The sequence below is a fragment of the Bombus vancouverensis genome, chromosome 2, assembly GCF_051014615.1.
Source record: "Bombus vancouverensis nearcticus chromosome 2, iyBomVanc1_principal, whole genome shotgun sequence".
In the NCBI taxonomy this organism is placed as follows: Eukaryota; Metazoa; Arthropoda; class Insecta; order Hymenoptera; family Apidae; genus Bombus; species Bombus vancouverensis.
In genome coordinates, this window is record NC_134912.1 from 7,779,376 (window position 1) to 7,793,001 (window position 13,626).

General features: G+C 34.7%; 1 protein-coding gene across 1 annotated transcript in view; it reads left to right on the top strand.

The window, feature by feature from the left end:
• Positions 1-13,626, top strand: part of KCNQ (KCNQ potassium channel) — a 146,258-nt gene that overhangs the window by 15,227 nt on the left and 117,405 nt on the right. The window contains exons 2-3 of the mRNA XM_076625225.1: positions 4,494-4,864; positions 9,838-10,017. Of these exons, the coding sequence (XP_076481340.1) occupies positions 4,768-4,864; positions 9,838-10,017 (277 nt within the window). The 5' untranslated portion in view covers positions 4,494-4,767. The remainder of the gene's footprint in view (positions 1-4,493; positions 4,865-9,837; positions 10,018-13,626) is intronic.

Sequence of the window (13,626 nt, forward strand, 5' to 3'; positions counted from 1 at the left end):
ATGTACTCTAAATGAAATGTACATGTTGGATCTACCTTCAAAAATAAAGGACAGGAAAACTGAAGTTTTAATTTAATAGTTTCCGGACACCAGGCACTGCTAATTTCAAAATCTTGATACACATTCGCAATTCCCATTGCTACGTAAATATTCGCATAGTAGCATAGTTGCGCGACATGGACATCGTGGTAAATCGCGTTTTAATGGTTGGATAGTCGTCATCGTGATAAAAAAAAATGAGTTGGAAAAAAACTCGGAGAGCTCACGTCAAGTTGTGTTCCCTTGTCGTTGGAAAAAGTGTTTACAGTTTTCTTCTTACTACTTCTTCTACTTCTTCTTCTTCTTTTTTTAAAGAAGGGGCGCCAACTAAATTGATAGACGAAGGACAGACAGGAAAAAAGTATCACGTGCAACGATAAGGTCACTGTCGGTCTGAGAGACACGAACGATCTCGCATGTCTATACTGTACGATCCACTACATAATTCCAGTTGAACTAGACCTACTAACCGAGACAGCATTTCTATCGATCTATTTCACACGCACGTAATGTGTACTCTTAACAAACAGCTGTCGGTGGTCTACGCGTCTCCGCTTCGACGACCGAGGGTATGAGAACGTGAAGCGTGTCTATAGGCAAAAATACATATGGGAACGGTCACGTCAGTTGCAATTCAGCGTTATATACGTATATAGAGCGAGTCACAAAAACGTTCGTGTTCTCGCTATTATTAAATCTAATTATTGATTAATGCTCTTTAATAATAAAAATTATATTTCCGAAGATTATATCGAAGTCAAAGATTTCATGTTTTCTTCTCACTTTTCGGTATAGTTTTTTGATGCTGTTGGATTTTTAATATAACTTATATATATATATATATATATATATATACACATTTACTGTAACGTATATATGTGCAATAGATTACAAAAATATACCGTAAATTGTAAACGTTTGCGTGTAGCGACTAAATCGATATCTATGACTACTACATACTCATACACTCCTCGTCAAAAAGATAACTCAGGTGTGCTATCTTTAATTTCTCAATGACGCGTGTAAAGTTTTTCGTCTGTAACGTATACTATTAAGACATTATGAGCTCAGAAAATAATGAAAAATATTATGAGGTTTAGTGTGCAACAAAAAAAATTGTTTTATTTTAAGAACGAAATGATAACACACTCTGTTAATATGTTTAGAAATTACTCAGTAGTTCACGATCTATCAACGAGTAAAGATTACAGTAGAATATTATATAAATTTGTAAGTATGGGATGCGGAAAAAAATTAAACGAGTCTGAAAAAAAGCAAATTCTCGAACTAAAACAGCAGCGGTTATCAGTAGCAAAAATATCGAAAGTAATAAGAAGAAGTCGTAGAGTAATACAGAATTTCTTGAGAAATGTTGAAGATTGTGGCAAAAAGAAAAGTACTGGTCGGCCGTCCTCGTTATCCGATCGTGATAAGCGAGCAATTTTGCGTGTAGCTTCCAACTCGCAGTTAACAACGAAGCAAATAATGGAAAAATTTAGTCTTAGTGCCAGTGTTTCAAGTGTTTGTCGGGTTTTACTATCCTGTAAAAATATCAAGAGGCTAAAATTAAGAAAGAAACCTTCGTTAACAACGAAACACAAAGTAGAACGTTTACGCTTTGCAAAAGAATGAATGCATTGGAAAAAGTAATGCAGAAGGGTACTATTTTCAGACGAAAAAGATTCAAGTGGATGGTTTTGATGGGTTCCATTATTATTTTCATGACACAAGAAAAGAGACAATGTCAGACATTCGACGACAAATGGAAGGAGGCAGCGTGATGGTTTGGGCCGGCATCGGTTATTTCGGCAAGACAAGTATCAAGTTCAACAATGGGAGAATGAATAGTGTCTGATACATAAATTTAATCAAAGAACAAATAAATAATCACGCAGAACGCATTTCTGGACCTGATTACATCTTTCAACAAGATAATGCATCTGTACACACATCAAGATTGGTCTAATCATATTTTAATGAAAATAATATATCTATTTTGCCGCGGCCTGCACGCTCCACGGACCTTAATATTATTGAAAATTGCTGGGCAGAACTTGTTCACGGCGTATATGCGAATGGAAAGCAGTATCAATACGTACAAGAAGTAAAAAATGCAATTGTACGCAAATGAGATACGTTAAGTCAAAATTATATCCAGAAACTATATAAATCGATAGCAAATCGTATAATAGAAGTCATAGAAAATAAAGGGGAATGTACCCATTATTAAATAAGTATATATGTTTGATAAGTAATTATTGTTAGTTACAATTTATGTTGATTATTATTTTCTTACTATACATGTGTTATCATCTCGTTCTTAAAATAAAACAATTTTTTTTGTTACACACTAAACCTCACAATATTTTTAATTATTTTCAATGAACCGTATATTATGAGCTCATAATGTTTTGATATTATACGTTACAGACGAAAAACTTCGCAGGCGTCATTGAGAAATTAAAGATAGCACACCTGGGTTATCTTTTTAACGAGGAGTGAAAGTACCAAATTTGGATTTATATTTTTATGTGAATATTTATTTTGCACATTGGTTGGTTTTTAACATTCTGTAAACGTGGAAGGTTTAATTATTTTGTATTCACGTGGTGTACGTTCCTATGATAAAACAACAATGAGAATGACGATTTATGATAAGCTGTTTAGAAGTATCGTTTTGATACCAAATTGCTGGCAATACGAAAGAACTCTGTCATCGTTGAATGATTTATGGTGTTGGTTATTGGTACGATCTACATATGCATAGGCAAGAGATTTTGTATATTGGCAGATCGCTTTATTGCTAGTTTTCAGTCTACTTCGCGTAGTTCATGTTCAAAGGTGTGATAATCAAAAGTTGTTTCTCTTTCTCACTAGAAATATGTTTTAAATCAATTTTCAGTATTTCCAATAATTTTCAAGTTGTAAAGATATTTCAACATTAAGCTTATCTTTTCCTTTCGGTATTTATAATCGCATCAACTGATCGTACGGGTTACTTGTAACGAAAAACAATGGAAAGATAGACGTGGCACTGTAGATTACTATATCATATGGAATATTTCAAGTAATTTAATTCAGCTGTTAATATCCTCTCGTATTATTTTTTCAAACAGAAAGAAATGTGTAACGATAAAAAATGCATGATTGAAACGTCATAAAAATATATGTACAGAATCATAGATTTAATAAAAGTACAAGTATAAAATGTAGAATTGCGAGAAAAGTTATTCATTGCCAGTTAATTAATGATACATAAATGGGTTGAAAAATTGTTGTAAAGTGGTCTGTAAGGTTGATGATAAGTTTCGAGGACAGTGCAATCAGCAGCTCAACGATTATACCTATGTCTATCTACAAGATACAACTTTTTCACAACAGCAATTAATATGTGACCTAAATTGGTTTCATAGAAAAAATGGTCGTAGTCCTTTCATAGTAATCTTGGCAATTACAATCGAAATCACGTGTAAGATACGTAAAATTTTGGCATAAGATCCATTACTCAGCTTGCATTTAACGAGTACCATCGATAATTTGTTATTTTTAATAATATCATATAAAGTGATGGAATATATTATTTCAAGACCAAATTCATTTTATAATATAAAATAATTCCAAATTGTATGAAATATCATCTGCATTTTATCGCGCGTCTGCCAAATTTTATAAAATTCTGTACCTTCGATTAATCGAATGATAATTATTAATTATATTTAACGGCATTACGGAATTTATCAGAGAACGCAATATTATTAAATGTGCAATATCAACTTGCCAATTGATTGCATGACCTAGCTGATTGTTAATTAACGTTCTGATTACTTCAGAATTAGATTATTAACAACTCGATGAGACGCAACGAATAAATAATCTCCTCGATAGTTCTTTCATGTTTAATTACGAAACTTTATAAATAAAAAACCGACGTATTTAAATTACCTGAAATATACTTGTTAAATACACAATTTGCTATTAATCGATGGTAGAAAATGTGCAGCCCTAGTTAATGAATTATTATAATTATTACATCATTGCAATAGGTGGTCAATTAAATCTATAGCATGTTATACGCGAAGAACACGAAACGTTGCGGCGACTAAAATTAATTTCTAAAACTGTCGAAACAAATATAAAATATAATATAAATACTATAAATATTAAGTAATACAAATATAAAATAAAATATAAAAAATTGTAATGCTCGTTTCCGTGATTCTATATTTTCATTAATACATCAAATATTATTTACCAATGAAAGGAATCTCCAACTTCAGATATTTCGATGGAAAAATTTAATAAACACACGCATATCCATATCCGTGTAGAATTCCACCGAGAAGAATTAAACTTTCTTTTTTAAGTTTTCCTCGATTTCTTTTTCTTACGCGCTGTTTATTCCTGACAATCGAAATTCCAATAATTAACAAAACTTTCTCTGTTTATCGTTACAGAGCGAAAGAGGATTAAACTTGTTGAAGTAGCACACTGCAAACTGTTCGACTCGAGATTCTTTGTAAGCTGGGCATGGTCTTAGGGACGACGGCGGGGCGATGACGCTCTACCACCGTCCTTCGTCATCGTCAGGAGTCCTTCAGGACTCGCACAGTTTCCCGAACCCGATCCTGAGTTTCGCCTCGATCCTTACCTCCGATAACAAACGTTACTATCGTTGTTCAACGTGGAAACTGGCAAAGACGAACGCCACCATTGCGTTCGTTAGGAGGCATGAAGGATCGACCTCATCGACCTTACCGAGACCATCACGGACAGGCGATGCCTCTAGAGGAGGTTCAGGGATTGCTGCTTCCACCCTCCAGAACAGGTAACACATTTCTCCCTTTATCTTATCTATTGCCATCGCATAAAGTTTCCCCGTTTTTTCACACCTTTTTAATGAATTATGAGCTTTTTGTCTTCTTCGTATTGTACCACCTTTGTATCGCTTCTGGAAAAATTTTCTATTATCTTTTATGACTCGGGATGGTTTTCATCAGATACATTCTTTGTTTATAACTACGCAGTCTAACGCTAACTTTACCAGGTTGAATGACCTGATTCAAAATTTAATTTAAAACTGTACTTGTTTCTTTCGTTCATCTAACTTTATGTAGATTCCTATGTTAAGAAAAATCGAGAAATTGATTAATCGGATAATATAAGAAATTGCATAAACAATAAATATACAATTTTCAATGAAATTTTGAAACCGATCATTTAATCGAGCCAGGTAAGGTTAACGCTAAGTATCATTTTGAATCAATGGAATAAATCAAAGTGCTCTTTTTTGGCTATTTTAGCGAAAAATTAAATAAACTAAAATGTTTCTTCATAATTCGCGACATTTAACTTTCAACATCGTTAAGCACTTTGCGCACTTGTTTAATCTCTTAAGTACAGTTGAAATTTGTGCGAGGCTGTTTCTCTGTACGGCAGAGTTTGACGCGAATTACGCGTAAACGATACAGCATTGCAATTTGTGGCGGATAATACTATTCTCTACGCAAGCACAATGGAACGAAGTTTTTGATAATTAAATTATAATTTTTCTTAAAGATATTATTAATAATAATTAATAATACAATTGAGTGTGATATATTTTAAAGCACGGTACGACATACAGATCCACGTTCCAAATTTCACACTCAGAGCGCGATAGTGTTTTTCAAATTGCTTTTCGTTTTCTATTTTGAAACTACATTTTGAGGTCGAAGATTCTAAAAAATTATAAGGATAAGAACCGGCATGTTAAAAAGAGCATCTAATAATGATACATCCATTTTAACGGAAAGCAACAATTCATATCTGACACTGGCGTATCAAAAACAAAGATTATACATTCTGTCTGTATATTGTTAACACTGTTATAAAACGTTGCGAGGACAAGAAAAGTGTGAAGCAAGACAAGTGAAATACATCATCATTTAGTTCGAACGATGAGTGAATGAGTTAAATATACGTAGATACGCTCAGTCGAAAAAACTTCTTGTACCGTGTGAAGAGTAATTCTTTTCTAATTTTCATTCTTAATCCTACAACTTTTTTTAGCCCATCTGTAAATTTGTCTTTGCAAGTTTTCTTCGTTTTTCACATGTTTTATAAATGTTTACTCAGTACTGAAGAATTTCTTATACCGTTTGAATAACAGTTTCTGTCTTTGATCCTAGAACTATCTCTATTTTACCTGTTTTGCCTTCTTAGTTTTTCACACAATTTTTAAACGTATACTTTACGCGAAGAAGTTTTTTGTACCGCTTGATAGATTTTAAATTTTAATCCTTGAAGGATCCTATTAATTGCAAAAGCCGTAAGAGGAGGTTGCGCCAATCGCAAGATTTCAAATTACATTTGTTTTTTTTATAGAACAAACTTCTCGTAAAATTATTTCTAATTCGATTAAGCTTTCATGCAAGCTAGATTTACCTATAATATCAATGTTTTATAAATACTGCAGAGTTCGTTTATATGGACCTGTCGGAGGACTAGTCCTTTCAAATAACTAGGTCGTTCGCATAATAGAAGTCCACCTATTTCTCCCCACCATCTATCATTTTTCGTTCAGTTTAATAGAAAGTTCACGTTCGTACAAGAGGAGTCAACGAAACATTGATTTTCCTTTTAAATACATAATCAATAATGAATTACGAGAGTGTGTCGCATAATGCGTGCCTTTATTGTTTACATCTTATTGTTCGACATTCGTATAAATGGATTGATGCTCGGCAGTAGTTCAGATAATAGGAGCTCAGTTGAAGTTCAGTTAATCAGGCACGACTGAAATTTCGTTTACACAAATGGAGTTACATAATCCGTATAAATGTATTAAATACAATACCTTTTAACATTTTGTATATATATACATATATTTTTATACTGGACGATATTTAGGAGAGCGTAGAATTTTTATCGATATTGTGAACAAAATATGGAAAATTCGTCGGGCAATCGTTACGTTAACGACGAATCTCGTCTAACCGAGATTATGCAGCGTCCATTAAATTTTCATAAAAATCTGGATGGTCCTGCACCGAGTGCACCAGTCGACATAATTTTGAATTTGGTCATCGGTTATGAAAAGCCGAGCTTTACGAGGGCTGTTTAAGCAGTAAAATTTTATTGTCTTCCTTTATTACGTATACGATATACTCGGAAGTCAGTAGTGTTCTACCGGATTGTATAGATAGGACGCGATAAGGATTTGATGTTTCTTCGTATTCATCGTGAAATCTTCGGCACGATGGTCAACTATTTCAAAGGAGAAATAAAACGCGACGAGTAACGATGGCTCGAATAAATATCCGTGTATTGGTTGTGTAGCTTTGATAGTTGGGTCTTGTAAAAAGAATTCCTACTTTTTAAGTCATATACTTGTCATTTTTGATCTTTATCATAAACGTCTTACAAGCAATCGGATTTTTCGTATCGAATAGCTACGCGAGTTCGATTCCCTCAGCTTTACGAATACGTCTGACCATACGTAGGTTAAATCCTCGTTATAAATCGCAAAAGAAAATAAAAATAGCATTGATCTACTTGTCCTGCATGACCCTTAGAAATACGCCGCCGTTCACAACTACTACATCTTCTTTACCCAAACATAATGTCTCTATTCCCTTATATCTCTCTTTCCTATCTACCAACATTTAGCAAGGATAGTCCCCGAGGAGACCTGGTAAAACTGTGAAACAACGAAAGGTCGTAGTATTACGTCACTGGTTAGTAAGTTTAACCTGTAGGAAGATATATATATATATATATACACACGTACACAAATATTATATGTCTAATTGTGTCAGAGAAAAGGTCATAGCATTAAGTCATCGGATAGCAGGTTTAACAAAGTATATTTCAGAGTATATTACACATCGACGCTCTTTCCGAGGAATTGATTGTTTTCTTTCGGAAGCTCTATCACATCGGATATTTTCGATAATTTATTGAATCGGAAATCAGGGAAGGCATAGATTAAGAGTTAAGTGGCTTTAACGTTGACACAGCTTACTCGAAGCTCGGTAAAACGAAGGTTAATTGCCACTTAGTAACGTTCCCGAGAAACTCATCGCCTATTTCCTCGTTCATAATCGTGTTCCTTCGAATAATTATAATCTGCCATTGTCAACGACGTTGGTCGGTTGACCGACATTGATGAATAAATATAACGCGGAAAAAATTCCAAGCCGTCGACTACTCGTACTTTGATCGATCTGCGTTGGCCATTTTTATATTATCGAAAATGATAACACGTGGGAAACATCGTGAGCGTTTAACTATTCGCACGCACCTTCGTTTACTTTTCGTAATTAATTCAATTACTAATAAACTCAGAATTCGCGAAAGATGAAGCAAACTGATGTAAACATGCTCGATTTAATTTTGTGTTTCAATTACAGAGCCTGGCTATCTAATATCAGATTTACTTTCAAGTTAAAGTAGAATATCTTTGAATATTCATTGACGCGTCGCGAATTTACTCTTCCCGAGGTTAAAAGGTCTTTAATCACATTGATACGCGATTTTTGCACGGTTGGCTGCTCGTCGAATTAGTATTGATCGATTGATTCACGGTGGAAAGTGAGTGGAAAATAGATATTCCTAAACGATGGATTAACTCGAACGATACGAACGTTAAAACGTTAGCGAAATGTTAAATGATTCTGCAGGACTATTCGACGTTTCTATTCGGCTGATGAAATGGTTCGAATAATCGCCTATCCAACTCGTTCGAGAGTTCGAATCGTTCGAGTGTTAGATGTTCGTACATCTGATAATTCAAGTGTTTCTGACTTGCAAATCTTCAATGCTGACCTTGCAAGAGCCATGCAAGGGTGATTTTCGACATTATACATGCTGGTTGGTTTTCATCGAACGCAAGAATGTTTCAATGAACGTGTTTCTAAGGTGTTGCGCACACCATTGTGTGCGCGCTTCACGTACCGCAGAGGAAGAATGAAACATTTTCTATAGAAAGTTGCGTGCATATAGATGTAACATACCGCATTAACGTAATTGTATTTTTAGTTGAGCTCGTGGTAATTAATTATCGCGTCTACAACGCCAGTATCGATCGAAAAAATGGCCTCTGGCTATAATAATTTCCCGAGAAACTATATGTAACTTCAGCATACACGAAGTTGCATTCTTTCTCCATTTATCGAACGAGTAATTTACTCTTGGTTAATTATCGCTGGGTTATTTGAGATGGAAATTCTAGATGGAATAAAAAGATATATATGCTTCGTTCTACTATTACGCATGCATATATGAAAGAAAGAAACTTGTTAGTGATTGTCTTGATAATGATAAAATTCGTTTATACCGATTATATTTCTAATAATTTTGTAATATCCCTAGTTCTTCTTACACTTACAATACATACAGCTTTCATCATTTCTCCATCGTTTTATGCTTCCGTGGATTACACGATAATCATTTATAAAGTCACACGCATAGTCGAGAATATAATAAAAATTTATAAAGTAATAGGAAGTAATTTATAAAGTAATACAAAGAGCTTTATTAAATACTTCTTAGTATTTAGAGAGTAGTATATGGTAGAAGATAAAAAAAATGTAAAAAAAAAAAAAAGGATTATATAAATTGATCGAAGAAAAAAAACTACAAATGAAACCGTCTTGATGGATTAATGCAAGTTCCAATTTGCAAGTTAGTTGGTAAACATGCAATACATTGGTCGACGAATTGGCCGGAAGTAGTACCAGCGAGCACCGTCGTTGCAAACATCTAGACGATGTATTTTTGGTGTCCGAGCCTCATAGCAGTTTCTCTGTTTTACGACAGGTAACCGGGGACCTCTGAACGTGACGATTGTACAGGTCGGAAAAGGAAACGGAGGCGGTGGAGATGGCGGAAGTGATTTACTGAGATTGGAACCACCGTCGGATTTAAGGCCAGCACCGTCGCCCTTATCCGACACGAGTGCTACGCTGCAGTCCGACAACAATGATACTTTTAGCGGAGGTGAGGTTATTCACGATTATTGTTCCCCTTTGATGCACTTGAATATTGCGATATTTATTTACCTTTAATATCATAATGTGTTGAGAGTTTCACGACCCGGTTTGTTAGATGGCAATCGACATTAGATGGTAACCTTGTTCATTGGAATTTGAGCTTCTTCACCTTCTTAACACTTTACTGACCGCTAGCTGTTCAACAGTATACGCACGTCCGACCGGCAGCTCAGGCTCAGCATATTCTCCCTGCCGTCGGCTCTGTTTCGGTTTAGACTCTCCAATACCATTCTTTTCGTTCATCACGAATGGTAAGTTGTTCAAATTGGTATAAAACTGTGGGGAGCTTACAAAGCAATGCAACTAACGCAACTGAGCAAGATACCTTAGTACTAAATAACAAATTACTGCTCAAATAATGAGAAAGATTGTCGACGACAAAAAGCCGATTAATAGGCTATCGGTCGGTGAGCGTCGGCGACATAAACCGATTAATAGGCTATTGGTCGTTAAAGTGTTAATTTTTGTGTGTTTCGTGGACCTTTGAAATTTATGGTCTTGTATTTTGTATTATTGTTGAAGTTTTATATCTCGGAATAAAGAAAGCAAACGCGTGGATGAATGTATTATAGGATTTCTTTACCAGAAATGTTAGAAATTAGGATTTCCAGTGGTTTCTGTTCTACATGATAATGTATTGATAAATTGATTTGTTACAGAGAATTAAACAGATAAACGATGATTATTTAACGCGAACTTAATGCAGTAGCGTGATATCACAATTCTCGATTAACGACTTTTGACTCTTGACTCTCTGGTGGCTAACTGAATATCAACTGCTGCGGTGCCGAAATGTATTGATAGCCGTTAGACCTATTGAAATTTTCCCACTCTTTCGGCTTGTCGGCATTTGAGCTTTATCGTCGACATTGTCTGTATGTCGGCGATCTTTCCGCGGTACTGGGTTGTCAACTAAGTGATTGCGAATTTTGTCATTAGGTGATAATGATAAAAGGTGTTAATGGAATAGTTGCCAACCCAATATAATAGAGACGAAAGAAGCTGCTGTGAAGAGAATCGTTGTGCCAAAAACTAAATACCAGAGAAGATGTAGAGTTTTCTTAGAAGTGAGATCCACTTCAACTATTATCGAGCGTTTTTCGTCCATACATGTTACTTTGCATAATGGTCGATTATAATCGTTTCTTTTTATAAATTAAACGCTTCTTAATATATAAATCGAGAAGATTCATAATCTGAAATAAACGAAATAAACATGCACCGTGCTATAGTATTTCTGGATAAGAAATTATTCTTCCTTCAAATTTTAATGTAAAGTAAGTTGGTGAAATGTGAAGAATTGTTGGGATTTCTCGGACACCAGTGGCGTATGTAGATACAGCTTAAATATTGACTGCGAAGGATCGGCTTACTTTCAGTTCGTAATGGAAGGGTAGATGACGTCATATCCTGTAAGCGGAAGCGTTTCAGGGGTGAGGTCCTGGTTACAGTCAGGTTGCTAAGCGATAGTGTGAGAAAAAAGTTAGTAAAGCGCTAGATCAAAGGTAGATAAATTCATGATTGTATCGAATGTATTTTTGGATACACCGATATCTGCTCTGCGGTACAAATAATATAAGCTTGATAAATAATTTATTATATACGCGATAAGGTATTAAAAACGAATATGCTTCGGATTAATATGAAAATAATGGTAGACGGTAAAGAATTTATCGAAAAAGAACGATATACTTGGAAAATGGTGCGAACTATTGGCAGAAAAATTTTGTTAAATTACTTGCCGCTGTAAGTAACGATATATCGGATTTTCAGTATTTGAAAATCTAACTCTTTGTCATGTGTTTAGTTCAGTTTCATCATTGTATACCTAGTGCACGTAAAACATATTGTCTTTTGTAAATTGCGCTTGAAGGAAAAATTGATCTTATCGTCTCGAACAAGATGTAATTAGTTGAAGATTTTATTTACATCGCAATCTTCTACGCCTTCGGTGTACTTAAATTTCTTAAATGGCACGATGCCACAGTTTCATGATCTCCTGAATTTTTTAAGTCAACGATTGTTTAAAAGTTCAGATACAGTTATATGTCGTTCTATATACAGATAAATTCCCGTTTTAAACTGATTATTCAATGTCTCAAGTATTCAACTTATTACGGAGAAGAAGAACTAATAAAATATGCCGTATTATAATCAGGCAAGAGGACATAAAAAATTAATACCTTCTGTAGTCATTGTGACGTTAAACTGAATCGAGTCGATAGTATCCTGAAAAAGAAATCGCTCGAAATTGTTCGACTCGTGGCTCGAATAGCATTAATTACAAATATCCCCTGAGAATATCGTATTTCCTTATGGGTGACATGCTTTAATTCCGCATCAGGTTGTTTCTGTCCGCTTCAAGTTCATGCGTGGCCGATATTTACTCGCCAAATAATTGGATTACTCGGAACCTGTGGTTCGTGTTCAGCTTGCTGTGGTTTTTTCGTGGGCGCACTCGACAGTTTTTAATGAAAGAGTGGCGGATAAAAAGGCGCGGATCGAACCGCTCGTGCAATCGTGCGTCTCTCCCTCGTCAATTCTGTCCCGTAGCCACAAATTTTTATCTCGTCAGATGACAATCCATTCGATCGAACAGGCGTCTCTTTGTCGCACTCGACAAAAAATAATGTATTTTTTGATGAGAAACGTAAGTTGAATTAGCATACCGAATTTTAATTGAAAAAGTTTCGAGCAATTTGCTGTTTGATTGGCGATAGAATTTCATTATTGCAATTGGCAAATTTGTAAATTTCTTATGTAATAAAGCATTTCATTCTTGGGTTACTCAATAAGAATTTTGCATAAATTTTATTTTACATTCTGATGGAATATCGATTGTATTTGAGTGATAAACGCGTCTCTCTTTGTTATTTAAAGATATGTATATCGTCAAAAGGAGTTGGAAAATTTCATTTGTACGACATTGTTTAATAAATAAACGAATAAATCCTATCGAACGCAGCGTCAGTGGATAACAAATAATTACGTATTAATCGACTTGAACGTAACTCGTATTATAGTTCATCGGTAATATGAAGTTCGATGTTTTGTAACTGCTGCCGCGAGTGTGCAGTGCTGTACGTTGCACAGGGAAATTTTTGCGATCGATTGCGAAAACGATGGAAATAATAACAATACCTTCGGAATAGGAGCGTTTATAAGATAATATCAATCTTACTTAAATGATATAGCTCTAGTAAATACAAGATTTACTATTAAGAATCGACGAGGATGATAGCAAATAATAAAATTCGATTTAAGTATTTTAATTAAATACGGATTTTATTTTATACTATCTTTATCGAACGAAATCATAGCTGTGAGTTATCAAAGAGATTCGATTGCATTGAACGCGTTTCTATTTCATATATGGGCTTCGCGATGTGCTTTTGCAGCAGCTTCGCGGAACATCTGAGGCTTTGACAAATGGTAAATAGTTTATGCGATTATATAACATAATACGATCTCTATGCAGATTATATGTATACGGGATGGATGTATAATACGGAGATGCGTTCTAAGCTACACCGTGTACGTAATTCCTGGTATGAAT